Below are 27865 nucleotides of genomic sequence, written 5' to 3'. Positions count from 1 at the left end.
AAGCCATTTAACTCGGTTTACAATTGCTGCAGGTTTGACTTTGTAGGGAGGGTGAAGGCTAGGGCCATTCCCCCTAGAAGTGTCTGGGAACTTGCAAATGCCTTGGTGGAAAAGTGGGGTAACATCTCAGCAAGAACTGGCAAATCTGGTGCAGTGCATGAGGAGAAGATGCACTGCAGTACTTAATGCAGCTGGTGACCACACCAGATACTGACTGTTACTTTTGATTTTGATTTAGAGTTTCGGCACTGCTCTTCTGGCAGATGAATCTCATGATTTGTGCTTACCTGGACATCGCCTGTGTGAGACAGCAGGTTCTTCTTTCCTATGTTTACGGACAAATATGTAGTGCAGCTTTAAATCCATATCTTCAGAAGTGAAATCATAGGTTTGGGTGAGAAACAGATCAATATTTAAGTCCTCTTTTACTATTAGTCTCCACTTTCACTTTCACATTTTTCCTCGTTTTTGCGAATCGCATTCTTTTTGCATATCCCCACTTACTGGGCAGAGAGGAGAATTTATAGTAAAAAAAGGACTTAAATATTGATCTGTTTCTCACACACACCTATCATATCACTTCTGAAGATATGGATTTATCCACTGGAGTCGTTTGGATTACTTTTATGCTGCTTTTATAGGCTTTTTGGACTTTCCACTATTCACTTACATTGTATAGACCAACAGAGCTGAAATATTCTTCTTAAAATCATACACATCTTGGATGGCATTTTTGGGTGAACTATCCCTTTAAAGCAGATTAAAGGTCATTTATGGGCTTGTTTACATTTGAATTCTTGACAGTTGGAGTTTGAATGAACAAGCATTGTTTTGGCCCATTTGGATATTCTGTCATATAAGTCAATGGGATATTTCAGATTTTGAAAAAAACCCTAAACAAAGTTTGTAGAATAACAGTATGTTGGATTTGTCAAGCCAACATAATACACACTGATTTTACTTTCCAGTTGGAATTTGTTTAGTATAACAAGAAGCAAAAGTGCTACTGTGACCATGTTTCTCAAATTTGGCCACCAGTCTCATGCATTACTGTGGAAATTATGAAAAGCAGGACAGTTTACTGCACAACAAATGTTTCAGACTAACAAGAAGTATATTAAGATTTTCACCCAATTAATCAAGGCAAGGTCAATGAACTAAAAGACTTTCATCGACCAGTGCTCAAACGTATGCACAGTTGAACAGAGCTGTGGTAGAGAAGGACTTTCAGATTTTATTTCACACAAAAACAGCAGACATTTCCCATGAGCCTTTACTGTAGTAGTCCCTTTATCCAAGTATGATTTAAGAAAGGATACAGAAATAACATTTCACTACTGTATTTGACTTTAGTGAGGGCTGTTTTGTCACCATAAATGTTTAAAATGTGACAAAAAAAAAGTTTAGTTTGGCTTTAATTTAAAACCTATTTGTAACAACAAAACTAATTAGGATTAAATAATAAAATCTACATCATTAAAAAATATACAACACAGACAACCAAAAACAAAGTGCAATTCAAAATAAGAAAGGAATATAAGAAACAAAAAGTCTCGCACAGTAATTTGTGTATGCTTAACTGAGCTTTGCACAAATGCCCCAAAACATTTAATTTAATTTGTCTTTAGCACAATGTATAGACTGAAGACTTTATAGGATACTGTGATGAGGAGAAGGGCGTGGCCGGGCCGAGAGGATGCACGCCCGGCGCTGAATTGTCCTAATCAGCCGGGAGGGGGATAAAGAAAAACTGGAGGCGCCAGTTCGAGAGAGAGAGAGAGAGAGAGAGAGAGAGAGAGAGAGAGAGAGAGAGAGAGAGAGAGAGAGAGAGAGAGAGAGAGAGAGAGAGAGAGAGAGAGAGAGAGACACACACACACACACACACACACACACCGCTGTGTGTGTGTGCGTGTGTGTGTGTGCGTGCATTTATGTCATTAAGGTTATGCTGACTGTTCTGCCGGTTCCCGCCTCCTCCTTACCCAACCTATGAACCCCGTTACACATACATATTACGTTTAAAATACTTTGATCCATGCCATCAATTTAAGAGGCACTCACAAGGGCTGTAAACCCTTTCAAGCAAAAACAGTGAGATTCAAACATAAACCACTTAAAATAACAGACTTAATTGACAGCATTTACAAAGGCAGTTTAAATGGACTTTGCTTTTGATATTTGCACAGCAAGCAGCTGAAGTTTGATACAGTATTTGCAGGAGTTCGTATAATTTTCATATTTCAGCCAAGCACAAACTTTGGACACTGGGTACACCTACCACTCAAACACGCTCCATTCATAATGTCTGCATTGAGCGGGCATGTTATACATTAGAAATTAATAACTTAAATAAATAATAGGACACTAAACATCAGAATTTATTTCCAGAGGCTGCATTTAAACAGCAAGGTATGGATGTGCTTTGATGTGGATGTGAATGCAGCGTGGACAAAGAGATGCTTTAAAATCCAAAGAAGGCCACAGTATCACATGAAACCACTGCGTCTGTGTTTAACCGAGTGTTAGAGGTTAATGGGAGTACACGAATAGCCAAGCACACTATAGCATCAGATCCCAATATGGATCAGTGCCATTACAAATATCAGACATACACACATGCACACACACAGACTCACACAAGTGGCACTGGCAATCACATCCGCTAATATGTACATTAATAGGGTTTACATTGAAGATCTCATTCATACATTGTGAAACAACAGGGGGTCTAGGAGCACAAAATAAATACATACACACCTATGTTTACACAGTGCCACAAACATATGTACACATTCACATTTCCATTCCTTCAGACTTCTTGCAGTGTATGCGAGTGTGTTGTCTCCTAGAGTCGGCGCTGGTTCTACGTGGCCTGGGTCCAGAGTGTGACTGTGCGGTCAGCGGAGGAGGACAGAAAGGAGAGGTCATGTGTGTGCCACCTGCACTGGATCACCTTATCAGCATGCTCTCCCACTACTGTCAACGGCAGCTGCTTCGTCAAGTCCCCTGTAACACAAACAATAACATTTACCAAGCTTAAAGCTGAAGTGTTTAATTTCTGTGCTACTATTGCCACCTAATGGAATTATAAAAATAAATATTGTTTCAAGCAGCTTTCTGAATACACTCTTCGCCTGCCATAGATTTAACTAACAAATAGTCCCGATCCCTGTCCTGGGTCACACAAACAAACAAACAAACAAACAAACAAACAAACAGGGCAATACTGAAAGTGCCTGAAAGCCAGCAATTACGCGTTTTGGAGACATCTACCTACGAATGGTTTACAACTATCTCTGCATATTAAGGTGGGATAGGAGAAAGTATCTGAACATAGAAAACATTACACAAATTAGATTTAACAATGTCAAAATACATATTCATATGGCAATAGCCTACAATTTGCTTTCTGTGCATTGCTTCTGGCACACTTAAAAGTATGTGGGAAAAAATACTTTTGAGGGAAATGATGCACTATTTATATATAAAAAAGTACTTTTTGACAGTTGATGCTAACTCATGAATTAGACTCATGACGAGACATATTTATTTAACCAGCTTGCCCTTAAGTGCTTCCATATGATATAGTACAGTATTAGGTCTTTCACATGTAACCTAACCTATCAAACTCTGTCATGTTTTCTTCCTGTGTAAAGACACTTTAATCATTAAAGAAAAGTACATGGCACATAGACTATTTAGCCAGAGACAGAGCACTTGAATTAAAATTAGCGCTGTCAACTGATCATTTTTTTTTAATCGCGGTTAATTGCCAAATTTTTCGTAGTTAATTGTGATTAATCGCAGATTTTGAAAGAGCTGAAATATACTTATTTTCCTGTCAAAATGCATTTATTTCCTTCTTAGGAAAGAAAACAAAACAACATGTAACAATATAATGCTTTATTAACATTTTCCAAACAAAGCCTTCCACAGTATGAAGATAGAAATGCTCTAAAATAGCACCAATTCAAGTAACATTAAACGTTTCCCTAAGTGGGAGTTTGCCTAATTGAAAGAACTAGTCCCCCCATAGGTTTTATACTCCACAATATTAAACAGCCAGCAGACTGTGGCTATCCTCTTTGCTTCAGCAATCGTAAAGCCACGTTCACTATTTGCGTCAGGGTGCCAGCGTCAAGCGCCGCTTTGAACTCTTCATGAAAAGCACTGGCTGACAAAAATGTCTCATTCAGCGTTTTGGTGATAGTTAAGACTTGACGTGCTTCTGTCGTAAATAAAATGCAACTTATTTAGGCTGCAAAATACTTGATTTCTGTCACAAGTTCCATTTAGTCTTGTTTTATACAACAAATATAGTTTAGAGCTCCTTTCCCTATCACTTTATCACTGACACTGAATCACTGCTGTGCGTGTTTGTTGTTTGTGTGTCAGTGTAATGACTGCGGGTGGACACATTGCAAAGTTTCCACCCTTCCAACCAGTGTTTATGCTAGTTTATGCTGTATTAATGGTAAATGCGTTAATCGCGATTAAGAAAAATTAACTTGTTAAACTTTTTTAATTAAATTGCATGCCGTTAACATGATAATTTTGACAGCTCTAATTAAAATGAATTAGGAGAAATTGGAACACCCAATATGGTGAGCGTAGAAAAGGAAGTCCCGCTTTATAGGTACAAGAGCAGTTAACTCAAGCCAGGAAAATTGTGTGTTTTTTTTTTTTATCTGAGATAAAGCAGCACAATTTATGACACTAATGTTTTCAAATTTTACTGCTGATTTGAAATATGTTATTTGATTGTAATCTTGACCAACCATTTTCCCCATTCAAGTAGATAGGAGCTTGACTTTTATACTACTTGTCCCTATAGAAGATAGCTGGATTGACTTGCCTTGAAAATTTTTTGCACTATAATATGTGGAGGTTTCAGCTCTTGTAATGCAAAATATTCTGCTTCAATAAAAATTTATGTAATTTTTAACAGTTTAAAATATATATCTCTTGGTTAGATTATTTTGGTATCTAATACAAACCCATTCATATATTTTTTTAGTGTGGCTTCAGTGTCCTAATACATTTTGGAGCCACTGTATATGTACCCCACAACTTTTTTGTATTGATGTTCTTGGTGGGTGTTCAAGCTTTCATTAAGGAAGTCAGAGGCCAGATTGTGATTCACTTAATGGGGAGATGAGAACTCACCTTGCAGGTCAGTGATGATGACCTTGTTGTCGTAAGATCCTGTGAGCAGGTAATGGGCCCCAGGAGAGAAACGCACAGATCGGACATCACTGGAGTGCGGTTGGTACGTCTGAACCATGCGTCCACCTCTGATGTCATACAGCATACAAGAGCTGTCTTCCAGCCCTGCTGCCAGCAGACGCCCGCTTGGGTCCACTGCCACTGATGCCACGGGGCTGCCTGTGACATCACACACAATATACACAGCATCAGCAAACATTCACAGAGACTTACTATTACAATTTAACAGCACCACTGACCAAAACTGATTACACTGACGGTAAATGTAGGGAGAACATTTATGTTGCTTGTTGAATTAATGCTGAAACTTCAAGAAAAATTCAACATTTCTGAATGGGGCAGAAAGAAGGAAATATTGTGAAGCATTAGGTGTTGAGCAATAAGTGAACATTGAAATATTAATATAAATATAAATCAGGGAAATTAATATGAAATTAATATAAAAAAAGGAATGTGTATGAACCATTTAGCACATGTTTGGAATAAAAACACAAACAACTGTTTGGCATTTTGGCACTTAACACCTGTCAAATGATATAACTTAAGTTTGTACATTAGTATGTGATTGCCACACAATGTTCTTAGTGTACCAACTCAGATTTAAAGTTTCCCTGCTGTTTTTTTTTAAAGAATCTAAACCAGTGTAAGCCACCTAACAATCAGCTTGGAACAGTAAGAAACCATGTAAAATCAGAAGCTGTTTATAGCTGGATTTTTCAGGTGGGAAAGTGCTTAAAGAATAATATGATGGCAGTGAAGGATGTGCAGCCCACCTGAGCCGTGGAAGGCCGTCCCCACCACTCTCACACAGCTGGGCACCCGCAGGTCCCAGAAACGCACCGTCTTGTCCTGAGAGCCAGACGCTATCATCCATCCCCCCCATGTGTACAGAGACAGGATATGACCTAAAAACACACACAAGTCACACAAAAAAAACAAACATTTATGACCATGTGTGTGTTGGAATGCAACGGAGCCCCTTAGAGGACACGGTGAGAATTTCGTTTCTGAAATAGTTTTGCATTCCCTCCCAATAAGTTTTGCGTTCCCTCACAATAAGTTTTGCGTTCTCTCGCAGTAGTTTGCGTTCCTTCGAAATAAGTTTTGCATTCCCGCACAATACATTTTGCATTCCCTTGCAATAAGTTTTGCATTCCCTCGTAATAAGTGTGCTGTTCCCTCGCAAAAGTTTGCCGTTCCCTCGCAAAAGTTTGCCGTTCCCTCGCAATAAGTTTTGCGTTCCCGCACAATACATTTTGCATTCCTGCACAATACATTTTGCATTCCATCCCAATAGTTTGCGTTCCCTTGCAAAAAGTCTAGCGTTCCCTTGCAATAGTTTGCGTTTCCTCGCAACAAGTTTTGCATTCCCTCGGAATACGTTTTGCGTTTCTTCGCAACAGTTTGCTGTTCCCTCGCAATAAGTTTTGCGTTCCCTCGGAATAAGTTTTGCGTTCCCTCGGAATAAGTTTGCTGTTCCCTCGGAATAAGTTTGCTGTTCCCTCGCAATAAGTTTGCTGTTCCCTCGCAATAAGTTTGCTGTTCCCTCGCAATAAGTTTGCTGTTCCCTCGCAATAAGTTTTGCATTCCCATGCAATAGTTTGCATTCCCTCGCAATAGTTTGCGTTCCCTCGCAATAAGTTTTGTTTTCCCATGCAATAGTATGCATTCCTTCGCAATAAGTTTTGCATTTCCTCGCAGTAAATTTGCCATGGTTTTACTATAGTAACCATATTTTAACCTTAATTTCATAGTAAAACCAAAATAATACAGGAAAATGAAAACTATAGTATATTTTGTGGTTATTATGGTTTCCTTTTTTTTATAAATACCATGGTATTTGTAGTAAAACCATAGTAACCACAATAATAACCACAGTTAATCTATAGTTACACCATGGTTACTATATGGATACCAGTATATTGTTTTAAAACCCTGGTTTCTGCCAAGAAATCATGGTTACTTAACTTACTTTTCATGGTTACAAATATTACTTTTGTAAAACCATACTTAAACAATGTATTTGTATAATAAAAACATAATAACCAATAAATTATGACTTTAATTTCTAGAGTTTTCATTTTCCTGTATTATTTCTACGGTTTCACTATGAATATCATGGTTAAAATATGGTTACTGTAGTAAAACCATGGTAAATTTATTGCTAAGGAATGCAAACTACTGTGAGGGCAAGCAAAACTTATTGCGAGGGAAAGCAAACTATTGTGAGGTAACACAAAACTTGTTGCGAGGGCACGCAAAACTATTTCAGAAAAATAAATCCCGCCCTGTCCTCTATGGAGCTCCTTACAATACAGTTGTGATACATTTCTTGCTCGGTTGAGGAGGCGGCGTGGGCCAGGTTAACAATCCACGTAAGTCTTTATTAATCATGCTTTTCAGCTTTACACACACACAGTCTTGATTTTCAGCCTACTGACACACACACTCGGCTTTGTGCATCTCTCTCTCTCTCTCTCTCTGTCTGCCACTGACTCCTCTTCTTAAATACTCCCATCACTCATCACTAGAACACGAGACAGGTGTGGAGCACAGGTGAACTCATTCACCACTCATCTCCCCAGCCTCACTCTGCCCAGACGCCGCTTGGCCACACCCCCATCGCCACAACAGTGCATGAGTCATGAACAAATTGATGGTACTTTTCTGTCCTTGCAAAATTGTATGTTTGTGTGTGTATATTGTTGTATAAAAAACAGCAGCCTTGTCATCCTGCTAGAATATGTGTTTAACAGCAGAAAAAAAAGTGAGTATATATTTTGTCATTTTGCAAGACTAAATGTACATTTTGAGGTGAACTTAACATAATCTTTTGTGTTTGTGTGTGTGTGTGTGTGTGTGTGTGTGTGTGTACCTGTGTGTCCGCTCAGCGCGTGCAGGCCCTGTCCTCGCTGGCAGTCAGTTGTGTAGATGTTACAATCTCCAGCTCCTGCACTGATTAAAATGGCTCCTCCACTCTCAGGACCCTCCATAAACGCCAAATCTCTGATGGTCCCATCATGCATACTAAACTCCAGATCAGGACCTGAAACAGAGAGTAAGATGTTCCTTTAGTGCAACTGCTAGACACTAACAAGGTCATTGGTTCAGAGTCCAGGGAACACACTTACTGATAAAATATACAAGCTTTGGATAAAAGCTTATGGCAAATGCATAACTAAGAGAGAACATGAACATACTCCAATAAATGCACCAATTAATTTCTATTGACATTCATATTATCTTGCTTACAATCTCTCTCACCTGTAGCATTGCAGGTTTCTGGGTTGAAGGGCAGCACTTTGACAAATTTGTCATTAGAGCCAGTGGCCAATAACTGACCACAGTGACTCCAGGCCACACAATATATGGAGCCTTTGTGATGTTTGTTCCTCTTGAAGCGGATTACGGGAGGCTTACTTGCACCAGAACCACTGAGAAACAACAAAACCATAGCACACACATCACTCTCCCATTACATCTACTACACAAAGACATCTTATTATAAAAGGACTCTTTTTCCCATTCACCTTTTTGTGGTAAGGTTAACGTCAACATACTGTAAAATGGTATTTGAGTGAAATTTGATATTCAATGAGAAAACCAATAAATTGTGCAGGAATGTGTATTACGAAAGTCAATTTTGATTCTTTGTTGACTTTAATGGTCACTTTTAACTTCCCTAAAGAAAACTACTTTGGTCGTACTATGTATGGTATGTAACGAATGGTTACATCAAAGCAAAGCATTAACATGCTTAATGTCCAAAAACATGGTATTACGATGGTACCATGTCTGCAAACCATGGTAATATCATGGCACTTTTTGTAAGTGTTAATAAATAAAAAAGGAAGAGAAGATGGCATGACTGTCAGAGTTCAGCCACTTATGTTGATTGTGTTTTGTTGTCCTTGTGGCTGAGCTCTGACACTCGTTTAGTGGCTTGTCTAGTCTATGTGAGAGTGCATGGCTTGTCCTTTTGGCGCTGTCATGCATTCTCTTGTCTTGTTTATTGGCACAAATGCATTGCTCTTATGTCATTCATGCAGCATGCACTCGTGTCAATTGTTTTGTCTTTGTCTCTCGTGACCTTGGGCACGCTTCGTGCTGCGCATCCGGGTCGCGATCTGTTGTCATTTTGTGCTGAGGTTTGGCCGCTTCGGTCTTGGTGCCTGTTTATTTGTGGCCGAACACTCGCACAAACGTCCCCTCGTCTGTCGTTTGGCATGAGCGCATGTTGCCTTCATCTCTGGCGATATGCGTTCCTGTCATTCGGGTGTTGTGTCTGTGAGAGCGCATGGCTTTGTTTAGTTTCTGTATTGCCAGGTGTCTCTCAGTCACCCCGCTTCCTTGTCTGCTCATTATTAGTTTATTGGTTTCACCTGTCCCTCGTTGATCTGTTTGATTTCTCTCCCTTTATTAGCTCCTCCTGTTTGCTGTCATGTGCTAGATTGTTTCATTCGTTGGTTGGTTTCCTTCCCTGTCGGTTCAGTTCTTCATGTATTCATTTCAGTTGGTTTTGTTTGTGTTCTTTTCTCCCTCGAAAGAGTTTGTGTTATGTTTGTTTTCTATTTTAAATAAAAGCTCATTGATGTCATCTGCGCTTGGGTCTTCTTTAAAACACCCCATTCTGTGACAATGATATCTGCTTTTTACTTTATTATTAGCATGATAGTTTGGAATGATGAATTAATGCACTTGTTTGTGCCACATTATCTGCAATGTGTTTGAGTCCTATAATTCAAGCAGGTTTTTAATGGACATGGGAGTTTTACAAACTCAAAAGTGTTCTTAGGGCAGATAGGATTAGATTATCTTTATGAAGTAAAAATGTTCATTGCTGCCCCAAGAACACTTCAGAGTAAGTAAAATTCCAATGTCTGTTTTAATGCAGTGTGTGGGCAGCTGACCTCATGTCCAGTGTATCAGGGTAAGCACACACACGGAGTGTCTTAGAGTTGGAGCCAACCGCGTATAATGACCCTGTGGGGTGGAAGGCCACTGCGCGCACAGCCTGTGTATCCTCCAGTGTGTTCACCATCACAAACTTAGCTTTAGACTTCTCTTTCTGAGACACACACAAATAAAAAAATTATGCATGTGAGAAGGTTCATTTACAGATAACACCAAATAGCCATGTATTAATGGCTATTTAATCCCAGATAATCCTATACAACAAATAGCATCTGTCTGGAGTGTTTGAGCTAAGAGGTTAAAAACACTGTGATTAAACCCACACTAAAGCCTACAGAGAAAGGCAGAGAGAGAGAGAGAGAGAGATGGAAGAAATGAAAGAACAAATCTAAAGAACACAGGGAGAAAGAGAGATTCGGTTTTGAACAATAAATGACAATTCACTCTCATTCATAGGAGCATTAAATCCTACACAGGTCATATACTCCATTTAAAAATCAGTAAGTCACACAGATGCATGTGTGTTATTAGTGAATGTTAAAGGTGCACTCAGTAACGTTTGTCTTTGTGTCATCTTGGACTGACACTGACACCTAGCGGCTTGGATGCAGCATCATTTTAAATCAATAGTTTTCAGTTTCAGATGCCATTGTAGAAATTTAGTATTCACAATCAGCCATGATTACTTTAATCAGTGAGTAAAAGTGCCAAATAACAGGATGGTTACTGAGATTAAGCGAGTAGTATTAGCCCGGTCATGTGATTCTAACATGGCAGCCCCCATGTGCGGACCCTCTCCATGTAGAATAAATCAGCTTTTATAAGGTTACTGATATGACTGGAGTCTTAATTTTAATGTGAGTGGACATGATTCCCTACATATATTGCAAAATTACAATTAATGTCTTTTAGGAATTAAACTTTTTTAATGAGGAAACAATTACTGAGTGCACCATTAAAGCTGAAGTGTGTAACTTTTTCGATGTTAAAATATTTCTCTCCAAGTATATTATGCAGAGACACCTATAAGTAAGCCATTCATTAGTTTATTTTCTCAAAAATTCCCATTTATTTTGAGCGACCTGTCCAGCCCGACACAACAACATTGACTAAACCATTGGTGTGAGTTTGGGGTGGGACTATCTGTTTGTTTTATCCACGGCAGACTAGGAAGTGTTTGAAAAAGCTGTTTAAAAACAATGTTTCTTTTTCCAATTCTTTTTGGTGACACTAATGGCACAGAAATTACACACTTCGGCTTTAATTTTGCTGAGCTGTAGAGGGCACTGTACCTCTGGGCCTTTAGAGCAAGTCAAACTGTCATCATTCTCTCCAGTCTTGTCTTTCTGAGCACTGCAAGAGGGAAAAAACCTCCTTAAGACCACTCACACATAAAAATCATGTGGGTAAAACCCATAATAATCACTAGAACAATTTATTACTGAAGAGAATTAAATCAGAAAAAAGTGTCAAAAAAGAACGCTCATCTCCGTCTCTCACCTCTGGAGCAGCACAGGGGACTGGCTGGGTGGAGGGAGGGCTTCTTTCACTGCTGACCTCTGAGGAGTGGTGGTGACCACATCACCGGCTCCTCCACCTCCCTCCTGTGTCTGTGGCATAGGTGAAGCATCTCTTGACACATTGATGTTATTACCACCACCATTACACTGCTGAGAGAGAGCCTGCACCTCTTCTCCCAAATCATCCATCCCCACATTGAGCTCCTCCAGTCTTTGAATAGACCTGCACACACACAAAAACTTCAAGCTGGTCTCATGTTCACGGATTGTGCACTGACTATCTGATGCATACTGCACATAAAAATGGCAAGAGCTTTCCCAAAATCATGAGTTCAAATCAATTTACGAGAGTCAAGCTTTTATCAGTCCGTCTAGTTGCTGGATTTTACGAAGTATCAAAGTTTCAAGTAATAAGTAAACAAGATATCCTCGAGCACAAAAGAGCGCCTCAGTGCCCCCTCACCTTTTCAGCCATCTTGGTTCTGCAAGTATCTTTCCCATGCAATTTCATAAAGTACTTCATTATAGAATTCTAAGCCATGAACCAAACCAACCAGCTCTGGTGAATCACACGATTACAAGCTTCAATTTGAAGCAAAAAACTGTTTGTAAATCAAGACAAAAAGACAAAGGTAGAAGACTGTATACTTACAGTCTTTCATGAGGGAATGAACTACAATCCCATAAAGCATTGTGAATTAATTGATCGAAATAAAAACAATGGAAAAATATAAAACTTTTGTTTTACAGTTGTTGATTATAAGTGTAGAAACAATATATTTTAACTGCAAAATATTTAGATATATACAAGTTTAAAGAGGTTGACTCGAGTGCATCATTAGCAGTGCATCATGGAAGAGGACGGTCGCTCTTTTGCTGAAGTTTGTTTGCCACGACTCTGATTGGTGGATTTCCCACCTTTTCATCAGGACTTCTGCTATTAAAATTGATTGTTTAAAAATGTAAGTTGAAATAACCTGGACTGATGGCTTCAGCAGAAACATATACCATCATTTAACAACCTCGGATCTTACGGTAGGTCTGTCTTTAAAGGTTTATAAAGATATAGTAAATAACTTGCTCTCTATTGTAAATTCCGCTTTGCTCAAGAGTTTTCAGATTTTTCCAATTCCAGATTTACCCACCCTTAAACATCAGTCTAAGTGGGAAGCGCTTGGCCAATAAACTGCAATGTAGACCATAAAAAAAAAAAAATTGCTTTTGCTAACATTAATGTTGATTACAGTTGCTTTTTTTTTTTTATCCTACAGAGTATCTCAGCTCTGTACGTCCATAAAATCCAAGTTAATGGTGGCCAGAAATTTGAAGGTTCAAAAAGCATTTAAGGGCAGCATAAAAGTATTCCATATGACTCCGGTGGTTAAATCCATATCTTCAGAAGTGATATGATAGGTGTGGGTGAGAAACAGATCAACATTAAAGTCCTTTTTTACTATAAATCTCCACTTTCACTTTCACATTCTTCTTTTGTTTTTGGCAATTCGCATTCTCTGTGCATACCTAATTGGCAGGGAGGAGAATTTATAGTCCTTTATTACTATAAATTCTCCTCCCTGCCCAGTTTATAGTAAAAAAGAACTTAAATATTGATCTGTTTCTTACCCACACCTATTATATCTCTTCTGAAGATAAGGATTTTTTTGTTTGTTTGGTTTTTTTTTTTTCACCCAATTTGGTATGCCCAATTCCCAATGCACTATTAAGTCCTCGTGGTCACGTAGTGATTCGCCTCAATCCGGGTGGCGGAGGACGAATCCCAGCTGCCTCTGCGTCCGAGAATGTCAACCCGCGCATCTTATCACGTGGCTTGTTGAGCGCATTGCCACGGAGACATAGTGCGTGCCATCCACCGCGGCATCCACGCTCAACTCACCCCGCGCCCCACCGAGAACTAACCACATTATGGCGACCACGAGGAGGTTACCCCATGTGACTCTACCCTCCCTAGCAACTGGGCTGACCTGGCTGGAGTCACTCAGCACGCCCTGGGATTCGAACTAGCGAACTAGTGAATTCCAGGGGTGGTAAGCAGCGTCTTTTACCACTGAAGATATGGATTTAACTACTGAAGTCGTATGGATTACTTTTATGCTGCCTTTATATTTAATTTATACCATTATATTTTACAACCCTAATTCCGAAAAAGTTGGGACAGTATGAAAAATGTGATTTGAAAATTATATTCACCCTTCGCTATATTGCAAGCACTACAACTACACATAATATGATGTTTTTCCTTGTGAATTTCATTGTTTTTTGAAAATGTACAGTAATTTCAAATCAGATGATTGCAACACACTCCAAAAAAAGTTGAGACAGGGGCAATTTAAGACTAATAACAATGTGACGAGTTGAAATTACAAGGTGATGTGAAACAGGAGATGGTAAACTCCAGAATTGGGGTTGTATATCATACCCTTAACTTTATATTTATTCATTTGGCAGATGCTTTTATCCAAAGCGACATTATAAGCGAATCATGTTAAGGAGACAGTGGTACGAAAAGTGCTGTATTACAAAATTTCACTAGCATCAGAATAGTAGTATTCAAGACAGATTAAAGTGCAACAAGAATTTTAGTGACTGGTTAAGTGCTCATGGAAAAGATGTGTCTTTAGCCGTTTTTTTGAAGACAGAAAGTAAGTCAGCTTCAGGGATGGAGTTGGGAAGGTCCTTCCACCAACGTGGTACAATGAAACCGAAAGTCCGGGAAAGTGTTTTGGTGCATCTTTGTGTTGGTACAACAAGGTGCCATGCCTTAGCCGACCGCAGGCTTCTGGTGGGAACGTAGCTCTGCAGAAATTATTTTAGGTATGCTGGTGCAGATCCAGTGACTGTTCTGTATGCCAGCATCAGAGCCTTGAATTTGATACATGCATCAACTTGCATTGTATGGACCTACAGAGCTGAGATACTCTTCTAAAAATCTTTGCATTGTGTTCAGCAAAAGAAAAAGTCATGCACATCTGGGATGACGTAAAGCAGGCCTATTCAACTGGCAGCCCGTGGGCCAAATCCGGCCCGTTTGATATTTTCAGTGGCCCGCTTGAGCTTGTCTGCTGTCTTAGGGGCTGTTCACACCGAACGCATTTTGTGTCTGATCGCACTGTTTTAAAAACTTTTCCTAGGTAAACTTGCGCTGGATGGAAGTCGCCCAGCTCTTGATATTTTGCAGGGTCTCGTGCAAGAGCACCATGCTTTTAGATGCTTTCAGAGGTTGCACTACGAATAATAATTATCCATAATTTTGATGAAATTAGAAGATTAAATAACTAAAATCATGGATGACTGACAAGCGTGCATTTGGAGAAGCAAAAAACTTATTTTCATTTATTTGGTCAAGAAAACATTTGATTTGAAAAGTCAAAAGTTTATATTATTGCATCTACAACAAACTTCACTGTTATTGTTCAATACAATTTTTAGTATCAATCTGATTTACTTTCTCAGTTTTGGACCAATTTTAAAGCATTTTTTTTTTTCCCTGTTGGAAATGTTTTCTCTTGATATATTATTGATATAATGAACATAAGTTATAGACCTACTATAACACAATATCTGATAGAAGCTTTTCATTAACAAAATGTTACGGCTTGGCCCACATTCCCCGAATATTTTTTTTCAAATGGCCCACTTGTTTATAAATTTGAATAGAACTGACGCAAAGGGTGAGTAAATGATGAGAGAATTTTCATTTTTGGGTGAACTACACAGTTAACTTGTTCATCACACACACACACATTAAAGTTCATATAGCTGAAATATGTATGTTTGATTTCCTTAGGGATTTCTCCCCCCACTTCAAGTTCTGAGGCTGCTAGTTGCACCATCTGTAGAAGAGTGAGGTTCATCTCATTAGCATTTCATTTGCTATTCATCCCCAACCCCCATCATCTCTGCCTCCCTCCTTCTATAATAAAACACCGCCCAACACCAAAATTACCACAACTGGTCATTTCCTTTTAGTCAAGGGGTAGTCAAAAATAAAGCAAGTTGCACAAGGCCAGTGTGCATGCAGAATAAATAAACGTCAAAACTTTTCCTAACACTGACATCTTCAAATTAATATCCTACATGTCTGTAATAACTCATGACCAGTAAGGCTTCTCTTATCTGACGACTCTAAAAAGAACAATGAATGTTTCTTCTCCTCTCCCCTCTGACACAATGCATTATTTATGGCTCTAGCCTTTAATGATGACATCATCAGTGGAACTGCACGGCACAGTTCCAAAACCTTCCTTAGTTTTGATTCTGTTTTGAAATTTTGACATTACCACAGCAACAGAACCATAGAACAGTCAAAGCTGAGGAAGAGAACGGTTCTATAGTTAGAACTAAGGTGTCTGATTCCTCTGCTGTACCTTTCAAAATATTTAACTTTTTACAAAAGGGGAAAACAGACTGCAATTTAAATGATAGCTCAAACAGCCTTTCAGAATACCCTTCAACAACATTTACCATTGACACTGTTGGGATTGGTGCCCACCAAAAAAATCATATGCATACTGTATATTTGTTAATAAACATTCATATGCCATATTAGTCAAAAGAAGCTCTGCAGTTTAGGAGAGGTCATGGTATTGACCTGTTTCATGTGATGTCACTGTATGACCGCGCCACCATGTTTGTGACCAAAATTCCATTTAACTTCATTTGTGGGATGTGGAAAAAGTGGGCAAAATTTTTGTTTCTATTCATAAATCATGAAAATGCGATACTGCTATTTAATTACTTTCAATAAAGTTTTATCTTTTAAGTGACACGGCTTCATTTTGCCAAAGTTAAGCAGCGATGAAGGTTGACAGCAGTGCTAATATCACTTGTGGGTCTTTGATGATTTATTCAGACATGTCAGTGATCTTTACACATGTCAGTTATATTTATAACACCATCGATTCGGATACAATTAAGCTGGAAATGCACATAGGACGATGTTTTTCATAACACCCAGACTGTATAAAGGTATGCGATAATCGTAACACATTGTAATAAATAACAAAAGCACTATAATGTGAATGTGAAGTATATATTTGAAGTGTATATACACTAATGTTAGTCAATAAACAACACATCGTAATATTATGATGCAAAGACTTTATTCACACCGCCAGACCACAATGTAAACTTATTATTCTTATACACTAATATTCCTCTGTTGCTTTCTGTGTATTCTTCATGAGTTAAGCAGCCCTTAAATTCATACAAATGAGATCATCACAGACATTTTGTAATATTTTGACCAAATCAGAGCAGAAAACAACAAAAATAATTATAACTTCTGAACGAGAGATGTTTACGGTGATGTCCCGGTAGGCGTGTGCACTCGCTGGTCACAAAACAGACTCGCTGCCGTACTGAGGTAAATCATGGATAAAATATATTTAAATATATTTAAAAGTCAAATTTGGCAATATCTGTGCTGACCTCAGACCTGTATACACATTTCCTGGGACTTGGCATGGATAAAACGATTTTTTTAAGGTTTTCTCTATATCTTTTAACGGGTGTTTTTCCATTCACCGTCATTGTTTCCTCCCACTGATGGTCACAAATATGGCGGCTGAGGGGAAAAAGTGATGTCACTGAAACAGGTCAACAGCCTATTAGTCAGGCTGGAGGAGGGGGGCTGAGGCTCACCCATAAAAAAAATATCCCGGATCCAGCGATTTCAAGCAGTGGATTGACCTGGTACTAAAACACTCACTATGCAAATGTGTTGCCAGCACACATATGTAAAACATGTCTCAGAGCTTGTGTGTTCTCCATAGGGATTTCTCCACATTTCCAGTTCCCTGGAGCCTCGCTTCACCATCTGTACAACACTGAGGTCATTCTCGTTTCATCTCATTAGCCTTTCATTTGCTATTCAACCTACCGTCCTTTTTCTCTTCATCCCTCCTTGCTTTTAGCAGCATCAGATTCCAACTTTTCTCTGTGTCTTTAAATAAACTGAAGATGCATTACAGTACGTCAGTGCAGGTCTGGTTACCACTAGTTAAATCAAACACTGACTTCTGACCTTGAGTTGTGATGTTGGAGGTGATGTGGAGCTTGGCTGACCTGGAAAGGAAGGTCTCTGTGAGATTGTGCTTAGTGGTGGGCGGGGCCTCTTGCTGCTGGACTCCGCCCTCTTGCAGCATCTGCTGGTAGAGTTCCCGCTGCTGCTGTTTCTGTTCAAGGTGCTGCTGAACACGCAAACGCTGGCGGTAGAATTCCTGAAACTGCTCAGTTGACTCACGCAGCTATACAGACAAACAAAAAGAGAAAAAAATAGGGGACAAAGATGTTTATACCACTATAGAGCATTGCAGAGAAAAGACAGAGTGAAACATGAGTAAAAGTGTAATTTCTGGACCACAAGCGAAACCAAAAATAATTAAAAAATGAATGTTTTTCAAACAGGTTTCCGGAACACTCAGTTGGAAGGACAAACAGATAGTCCCGCCCCAAAATCACACCACTGGTTGAGCCAATGTTGCTGTTTTGGTCTGTATGGTATGCTCAAACAAACAGAGCAATGTACTGATTGTGTCACCATGGTGGATGGATTTAACACATCATAGCTCTACACTGATTATCATGGATTAAAAACCCAGCCAGGGAATTGCAAGTACAGAAACTGAGTGTGTCCTCACAGAGTTCACTGCCTCTGACTCACACATTTGAGGAACTTAAAGCTACAGTAATCTAGTCTTATGCAATCTTGGATATCAACACATACAGACTCTGGACCACTCACAACAAACTACAGATTTGTTTTAAAACATCAAACCAGTTGTCTGGAATTAATAGCTTTTTAAGAAATACTGCAATCAAAGACCCCTTCAAAATGGCATAACTTATTTTACCCATAGATTCTGATGTGATGTTTTGAGCTAATTAATGTTTTATTTTGTCACAACTACTTTCGAAATAATTTCCATGAGCTATATATTTGAGCATATAAGATTGTCCAAATTAGATTCCCACAGTCATGGAGAACCAAGGGCGTAGGTTTGATTTTGACATTGGTGGGGACGTAAAAGCAGTCCGCAGAGCCCCCCCTGGAAGCTGAGGATTTTTGCATTTATGATAGACTTTTGACCGCAATTTCATGTCATCTAAAGCCTTTATTTATAGATATGGTAGCCAACACACTCATAAAGGGAGTTTTTTTATGTCAGTATGTTACTGAGACACTTTTAAGCCCCAGAAAAAATATCAGTATGACGTTAAACTCAGAAACTGAAAATATGCTCATCATGGAAGAGGTGTTTACAAGTAAATGGTTTGTGTGATTGCATTCTTTTTAATTGTATTATTAATATAATAGATCTGGACAAAAATTAGCATCACTTCATCATTGACCCTTAGGACACATGGCCATAATATGCATCTATCACCCTCTGTTATTGTATATTATGATGAATCTTTTGAAAAGAATCCACATTATGATCATGAAAAAGGTTTTTTTTTTTTTTCAGATTGCTTGCACATTGTCACAGACATGCATATTTTCTACTCAATAACTGAACTAGTAAAGGATGTTTGGGCTGTTTCTAAGGATGCTTAAACAGTGGTATAGAAATGGTGAAAGTGCGCGAAACTTTTGAAAACTTGCATAACATTCAGTGGCGAAAGTTTCATGTGAACACAAGGAAGGACAAGTCAAACTCCGACATACCTGTTTGCCAGTGTTTAAAAAATAAATAAAAAAAAAACTACGTCTTTTAGAATATACCCAAACTGTACAAGCGTCCAGATCTGATTAGGGGATTTCACCTATAGAAATCTGGCAACCTTATTATTACCTCTAATTCTGACCGGCAAATCGCCGTTATTTAAAGTCTGTTATTTATCAACGTAGAACATTTTATATTTACTTGCATGATTAGCAATAAATAACACAATTGATCTAAAGGGGATGGTAAGGGGGGATGGTAGTTTTACAATGGGGATTCTTTTTCATATTTATTGCAACAAGGGGGATGGCATCCCCTCGCATTCCCCTCAACTCGAGCCCTGGTTGTTACAAGCCTAGGCCTCACCTGTGACCCTGCCTCTCCACCTGCCTCTCTTTCTGCTCTGTCTGAGCTACTACCTGGCAGGACTGCTTCTGTCACCTGATAAAATAACACATTGATGCATGCCATATGAACAACGAGACAACAACATGTGCCTATTCAAAGCTTTCATTTCAAACACACATTGATGAACCATACAGTACATCATCAGCCTAACATTTGTCACAATACTGAATCTCACTACTAACATATCACCATATCATTTTTCGACCTCACCTGTGACCCTGCCTCTCCACCTGCCTCTCTTCCTGCTCTGTCTGAGCTACTACCTGGCAGGACTGCTTCTGTCACCTGATAAAATAACACATTGATGCATGTCATATGAACAGTGAGGAAAAACATTTGTGGCTTAGTTAAGTATTATTATTACTATTATTGTTGACTACACATTAGCAACTGAGAAAATATTTTAAGTGACTTGCACTTTGACTTGTTGTAAAGTAGCTCCTAATGTTCATCTTTCTTTTTTTGGCTACCATCCTGACTCAGCATATCACGAAATTAGCCTAATTGCCAAACACGCACACACACACACACACACACACACAAATTCTGATGCTGCCTGTCTGGGCCAGGACACTCTTGTAAAAGATAAACTCTCAATGAGAGTTTTCCTGGTTAAATAAAGGTTAAATAAAATAAATAAAAACCACAAGACACCAACGGACAACAGTGGTTAAATATATTTTAACTGTTCGAACAAAATTAGTGCTAGGGACAATTCAGTAGTTGCTGGATATTGGTAGGAACATGTCCCTAGTGTCCCTACTAAATTCTATGCCCTTGTGGAGAACATATCTTGGACTGACCTCAGGAATTTCTTGTAAACCACAAGATATGGGATGAACAAAAACCCATCAAACAAAAACAACTTTTAGTGGTCAACATTCTAGAGTCCTTCAAACAAAAACAACCTCTAGTGGTCAATATTCTAGAGTCCTTCAAACAAAAACAACCACTAGTGGTCAACATTGTAGAACCCTTTAAACAAAAACAACCTCTAGTGGTCAACATTCTAGAACCCTTTAAACAAAAACAACCTCTAGTGGTCAACATTCTAGAACCCTTTAAACAAAAAAACTTCTAGTGGTCAACATTCTAGAGTCCTTCAAACAAAAACAACCTCTAGTGGTCAATATTCTAGAGTCCTTCAAACAAAAACAACCTCTAGTGGTCAACATTGTAGAACCCTTTAAACAAAAACAACCTCTAGTGGTCAACATTCTAGAACCCTTTAAACAAAAACAACCTCTAGTGGTCAATATTCTAGAGTCCTTCAAACAAAAACAACCTCTAGTGGTCAACATTCTAGAACCCTTTAAACAAAAACAACTTCTAGTGGTCAACATTCTAGAACCCTTTAAACAAAAACAACTTCTAGTGGTCAACATTCTAAACCTCTTCTAAACAAAAAACAACCTCTAGTGATCAACATTCTAGAAGTCTTCTTAGAACAATCAGCCCACAAGCACATGCCTAGCAACTGTAGCTTGGCGACAGCCAATCCAAGCCCTGTGCAACTACATGGTGAATGATCTGAAGCAATAGCAGAGTTTGCCAGTCTTTTAAGACCCTGCTCTGGGCTACCGGCTGCTCAGGGAGGCGGCTGGCAATAAATATATATACATTCAGCCTAGACCAGACTGAGAGTGCATCTACAAAAAAAACTTGATGCACAGACTGACTAATTAGAAAGCATGTTCATGGTAACAGCTATAAGCACACATCAGCACTTACCACTAAATAATGAAACATAGTGAACTCTGAGCTAAAATGTTCTATTTCTGTGACATATTGAATGTGCATTAACTGTTAGAATTTAGAACTAAATAGTTGGTCATGATGCCCCTCCAACTATTGGGCAGAATTATTTAATATATCTATACTACATCATACAGTGGCTTTTAATGGCAAATTCAGTCCAGAATATATTTGGGATGCAGTTTAATGCAGTTTATTTTAATGAAAAAAGAATTTAACTCCTAGATATTTAACAAGTGCTTTATTCAAAGTTCAAACCATATTGATGGCTTTATAAAGTTAAGAAGTACCTCATTCTTTTCTGCAGAACCGGGCACAGGGGCATCCTGACCTGGTGCAGAGACTGGGCGTGAGTTTTGAGGACCAGGTGAGCTCATCATTTTATCAGATGGAGTTTCAGTTCTGGAGCTGCAAGACCAGAGAGTCCACATTACTGTTCTAGGCACACACCTCACATTTTGTAATTGCTTTGTTCAGAACAGATTCTGCTTTAAAGTTCGTTCTGCTGTGTCTACGCATCCATCACAATTACAGAGAACCTTGAATGAGCATATTATACAATGCTATAATTTCATAGGGTGTTTCAAACAATAACGTGTGGGTGCTTGTTAATTCTTTTAATACCACAGTAGATGCCATATTAGCATAGTTAGCTTAGCACTAAGTTACCTCATAAAGTGACATCTTTTAAAATCATGCATCAAGGAGGCCTGGGTAGCTCAGCAAGTAAAGACGCTGACTACCACCCCTGGAGTCCTGAGTTCGAATCCAGGGCGTGCTGAGTGAATCCAGCCAGGTCTCCTAAGCAACCAAATTGTCCCAGTTGCTAGGGAGGGTAGAGTCACATGGGGTAACCTCCTCGTGGTTGCTATAATGTGGTTCGCTCTCGGCGGGGCGCGTGGTGAGTTGTGTGTTGATGCTGCGGAGAATAGCGTGGGCCTCCACACACGCTATGTCTCGCGGTAACATGCTCAACAAGCCACATGATAATTGGCAGATTGACAATCTCAGACGCAGAGGCAACTGAGATTCGTCCTCCGCCACCCGGATTGAGACGGGTCACTACGCCACCACGAAGAACCTAGAGCTCATTGGTTATTGAGCATTCCAAATTGGGGAGAAAAAAAAAAAGTACCATGATATTACCATGGTTTTTTGAATATGGTACCATGGTAATACCATGTTTTTGTGGGCATGTACCATGGAAATAAAACTGCATTCTAAGTGCCTTGGAGAATCATGTAAATAGCATGGAATACAAATATGGTAATTTTATACTGTGGTATATCCTAAAGTACCATGAAATTACCATCTGATACCATCACTGTGCCTTTGATACCTAAACAGTACTTTTTTGTAAGGTTTTTTTTTTGTTGAGTAAGCCAGCCATCTGGGGATCCAATAATACAGATATTCAGGTTTACCAGGTGATGTTTACCTCTCAGGTGACTCCTCAAAGATGCTGTGACATCCTGAGTTCTCCATCATCATACTGCGGTTCAGGTGCTGAAAGTTAGCAAACGAGTGCGACATGGATGAGGTTTTCCCCCCATCTGGTCCTGCACCTCTCTTCTCCTGTCCAGAGAGGCCAAAGGAAAGGCCGTCCAATGCTGGATTCAGAGAGCGAGACATGTATGTGTCTGCAGACTGTGGGCGTCGCAGAGGGGAGGCGGGGTAAGGGGAGAGCTTGCTGATCAGTGGAGTAAGGAGGTCGCCGTACGCAGCCTTAGCAGGTTTAACAAGACGATCTACATGGATACTGAGCATCTTCTGCTCAAACGCACAGGAGAAGACATTGGGAGACAGGTTCTGGAGCCAAGAGAGCAAACTGAGGTCCAAGTCATCACAGCCGTTCCCGCACAACATGTCTATGCCCAGAAGAACCTCACTCTCAGTGATCTCCTCTCCTGTAGCTTTGCTCTGACAGAACTCCACACAGCACTCGTAAAGAACACCTTTAATGAGCAGCTGGAATAGACGGTTGGAGCTGGCACGAAACCCCGCCTCACTCAGCTTTCGGTCAGCCGGAATAAACTCTGCCACCATGACGCAAGCCTCCTCGAAACACTGCACGCGTGCCGTACTGGGGTTCCAGTCCTTGAACTCGGCGTGGTTGGTGAGGCGGGGTAGGGTCAGGAGTAGACAAAGTTTACTGTAGTCCTCTTTAGATGGACAAAACTCCTCCAGCGAGTGTAAACACTTCACAGCCTCCTGCATGGTCAGCTCCAACTGAACATAGACACAGAAAAAGAAAAGCTTTAGAAAGATTGGCAGAGCCATTTGCAAAGAAACTTTTATCCGTTTCTGGATCACTCACTTTGAGACCCCCAACTCTCTCAATTGAGCTGGGTAAAAAAAAAAAAAAAAGATTTTCAAATAAATCTTCATTTGAATGATCTTGATAATGATTCTTAAAATCAGACAGGGGTGCTCATTACATCAATTGCATGTAATTCTTTTGACCATTTCGTTAACAGGTCAAAAGGGAAAGAGAGTAGAGAGTGAAACTACACAAATAGCGAGAATCTTAAAAATCACTTTTTATTTCCTCATGTAGGAACCCACGCCCTGTTAGACTGACTGAAATGAGAGGTGGCTTATGTGAGCATGCTATAATCGTGCATGTGCTCCAAAAGCTCTCGCAGAGCTGCAGTAACAAGGATATGGGCCTTAACAGTAAAATACATTGCAAAATTCTGTGAAAATGCCCGTCTTGGTGAGATTTGAATGTAAGACATTTAGCATGTCTAAAGTGACAAAAAAGCTGATTTGTATCAGACTTGATGTGAAATTGTAGCCCAGTCTAGTGTGTCGTTAATATTAATCGAACAATAACAAGAAAATGAGAAAACCACATGCCACTCTTGGCATTATTATTCACTGGCGGCCAAAAGTTTGGAATAATGTACATATTTTGCTGTTTCGGAAGGAATTTGGTACTTTAATTCACCAAAGTGACATTCAACTGATCACAAGGTATAGTCTGAACATTACTGATGTAAAAAACAGCCCCATCACTATTTGAAAAAAAAGTAATTTTTGATCAAATCTAGACAGGCCCCATTTCCAGCAGCCATCACTCCAACACCTTATCCTTGAGTAATCATGCTAAATTGCTAATTTGGTACTAGAAAATCACTTGCCATTATATCAAACACAGTTGAAAGCTATTTGGTTCATTAAATTAAGCTTAACATTGTCTTTGTGTTTGTCTTAAAAGTCAATATTAGGTCAAAAATGGCTCAAAAAGAAACTCGAAACTCTAGAAACTCATCAGACAATCATTGTTTTGAGGAATGAAGGCTATACAATGTTTGAAATTGCCAGAAAACTGAAGATTTCATACAAAGGAGTACACTACAGTCTTCAAAGGCAAAGGACAACTGTCTCTAACAAGGACAGAAAGAGATGTGGAAGGCCAGATGTACAACTAAACAAGAGGATAAGTACATCAGAGTCTCTAGTTTGAGAAATAGACGCCTCACATGTCCTCAGCTGATAGCTTCATTGAATTCTACCCACTCAACACCAGTTTCATGTACAACAGTAAAGAGAAGACTCAGGGGTGCAGGCCTTATGGGAAGAATTGCAAAGAAAAAGCCACTTTTGAAACAGAAAAACAAAAAGAAAAGGTTAGAGTGGGCAAAGAAACACAGACATTGTAAATATAAATATATTTTTAAAGAGATGTAAAAAATGAATAAAGTGTACATATACAGTAAATAAATACATTTTAAAATCTGATATAAAAGAGTATTTGCACTTTTATTTCCTTATGTATTTATTTATTTCCACCAGGTGGAAACGGGCTGCCACATTATGCCGAACGGGCCACGACTGGCTGAAGAGGGCTGCAAAATGGCGCAACGATATGCTAAAGGGGGCCGCGATATGTAGAAAAGGACAGCGACAGGGATTTCTAAGTGTCTGTACAGGTGTGATCGCTCTACGTACACAGAGTTGCAGAGATATAAACTTCCTTAAACAGTGATAAAAGATGCCCACTTCCAAGTCATTCATTCAGTAGAGATAATTAATTTCTTATTTGAATTGCTCTACTCACATGTTCATTTTACAATTTCTCAATGCACATCCACACCCATCTGTGTCTATATTTCAAGTATTTCATTTTATCAACCACAAGATGTCACTGTGGCCTCCAAGCTTCACTCTAGAGCACTCCAAGCTCAGTTGTTATGCCTGAAGTAGAAAGCAGGCCCCCTCATTACCAAACCGACACAGAAATGTATAAATTAATAAATGTGGAAATATATAAATATGGAAATATAAACATATATAAATAAATAAATATAGAAATAAATTAATTTTTCAACTGGCCGCCAGCACACAGAGCTTTTAAAGCAGCTTTACGGGCTACGGCAGGATGATAAGTCCATGTCAGGGTATGCGCTTGAATTTTTATCATTGTCCTCGGGTCTGGGATACGATCAGTCCTGCCTAATCTATCTCTTTTGGGCAGGTCTGAAATAGCCCATTAGATCCATTGTCCCAGAACGGGGTGAGGGTGCGGACTTCCAATCCTCATCCCAACCCGAGGACGAGGGCAACCCCCACACAGAAGTAGACACCTCGGCCGAGCCTACTGCTGCTGACCGCCAGCAGGCGGAGTGAGCAGTGCCCCTCACTGCCCAGAAGAAGGGGTGGAGGAGAAGGGCACCTACTGTCATGGTCCTGTTACTCTGTCAGTCTGGGTTTTTGTCTGACAGGACCGTGGCATTATCGTCCCATGTCTGTCTTGTGTTTCGTTGTCTGCCTTTGTGTGTGCACACAGTTTCAGTTGTATTCCCTGCCATGCGCTCTTCTGTCCATCTTGTTTCATGTCGGGAGCACGGTGTCTGGATCCTGACTTCCTGTTTGGTTCAGTTTCAGTCTGTGTCAGGATCCGGACACTCGTGCTCCATGTCTGTCTGTTATTGACGTGGGTGCATCATGCTCGTGTCATCTTGGCAGCATACACTCGCGTCAATAGTTTGTCTGGCTCTCGCGAACACGGGTGTGCTCATGCCATTCAGGTGTTTTGTGGTCTTGTGAGAGCACGTGGCTTTTTTGTTTCTGTATCGCCATGTGACTCTCTGTCTAATGTCATACACCCCCTCCTTGTTTGCCCATTATTCGTTTATTAGTCACACCTGCCCTGTCTTGTTATCCTGTTTGTTTCTCTCCCTATTTTATTATCCTCGTGTTTGCTGTCTAGTGATAGTTCGTCTTGTTTCCAGTCCGTTTGTTCCTCTCACGTCAGTCCGTTTCCTCCTACCCTGGTTCCTGTAGCCCCGTACGGTCGGTCCTGTTCCCTGTTTCCCCTGCCTGGATTATTTACTTTGTGTTGTTCCCCTGCGGGTAGTTTATGTTTGGTTTTTCCCCCTTGTGGGAGTTTTAGATTGTTTTTGCTCCTTTTTGTTGTATTTAATAAATCCCTGTTTTTGAACTCTGCGATTGGGTCATGTCTCTCTGCATTACGTAACAGATGATTATTATTTATTCACTTGTTCACTTGTTTATGGCACACACACACACACACACACACACACACACACACACACACACATCTGAGTGCCCACAAACACAACCTCATGCAGACAAATTTAAAGTCACAAACACTAAGATGTTTCTAAAAACAAATAAAGCACTGTCCCATCACATGTGACAGCTCATCTGACAACACTGCTCTGTTATGCAGGCTGCCATGGCAACGATGCCATCACTTACATGCTGTGGCTCATCTTCAGCAGACATGGCGTTGTTCACACACAAAGCTTCAAGAAACTTCTGTTTATGAACAATGTACCGGAATCTAAGAAGACAAAGATCAAATCAGCACAACAACCACCAATGTGTAATTTTATTAAAATGTGCACATAACTTTTCAGCTACTGTTTTAATCCTGCCTTTCCATCTGAATTCAAGTGAACTCCTATTGGGCACCACTTCTGGCTAGATTCTGAATTGATCACTCACCTTTTCCTGTCAAATTTATCCAGACACTCAAGAGGCTGAATAAACTGCAACACTTCATCCCACTGTCCATCCAAAATTAGCTGTCTGCAGGGGGGAGAAAGATGGAAAGAAAGAGTCTAAACTTGTTAAGTATAGCCAGACGCTTTTCCTCATAGTGTGGCACAGGGTGCATTAGAGGTGGGAAAAAATATTGATATGTTAAAGTATCGTGATAATTTTACTCATGATATTGTATCGATATTTGCACACCAAATTATTATTTACATTTTTACACATTAATATTGTGGTCATGGGAAAAACTGTCTTTGCCAAATCGATCTAGGAATTGAACAACAGTCCCTTAGAAGGTGTAGTAATCATGCTTCTACTTTTCTCGATTCA

The 27865-nt window shown here is 39.6% G+C and overlaps 1 protein-coding gene across 4 annotated transcripts in view; it reads right to left on the bottom strand.

Moving 5' to 3' along the window:
- Positions 1-1214: 1214 nt before the first annotated feature.
- The window catches only part of LOC127443108 (WD repeat-containing protein 47-like), a 32736-nt gene continuing 6085 nt past the window's right edge, over positions 1215-27865 (bottom strand). Inside the window, exons 3-17 of one of the 4 annotated variants that reach the window (XM_051701624.1) lie at positions 27485-27568; positions 27236-27320; positions 22947-23737; positions 21799-21916; positions 19964-20038; positions 19712-19786; positions 17745-17926; positions 11641-11883; positions 11433-11493; positions 10137-10294; positions 8491-8660; positions 8102-8272; positions 6000-6131; positions 5167-5385; positions 1215-3006 (exon numbers count right to left, since the gene is read on the bottom strand). In XM_051701624.1, the coding sequence (XP_051557584.1) occupies positions 2864-3006; positions 5167-5385; positions 6000-6131; positions 8102-8272; positions 8491-8660; positions 10137-10294; positions 11433-11493; positions 11641-11883; positions 17745-17926; positions 19712-19786; positions 19964-20038; positions 21799-21916; positions 22947-23737; positions 27236-27320; positions 27485-27568 (2707 nt within the window). In that variant the 3' untranslated portion in view covers positions 1215-2863. The remainder of the gene's footprint in view (positions 3007-5166; positions 5386-5999; positions 6132-8101; positions 8273-8490; positions 8661-10136; positions 10295-11432; positions 11494-11640; positions 11884-17744; positions 17927-19711; positions 19787-19963; positions 20039-21798; positions 21917-22946; positions 23738-27235; positions 27321-27484; positions 27569-27865) is intronic. The other 3 variants (XM_051701625.1, XM_051701626.1, XM_051701627.1) reach the window with 3 other exon arrangements.

Source organism: Myxocyprinus asiaticus, chromosome 6 (genome assembly GCF_019703515.2).
Source record: "Myxocyprinus asiaticus isolate MX2 ecotype Aquarium Trade chromosome 6, UBuf_Myxa_2, whole genome shotgun sequence".
NCBI lineage: Eukaryota > Metazoa > Chordata > Actinopteri > Cypriniformes > Catostomidae > Myxocyprinus > Myxocyprinus asiaticus.
Note: the sequence above shows the minus strand (reverse complement) of the source record. Positions and strands in the feature narration are given on the sequence as shown.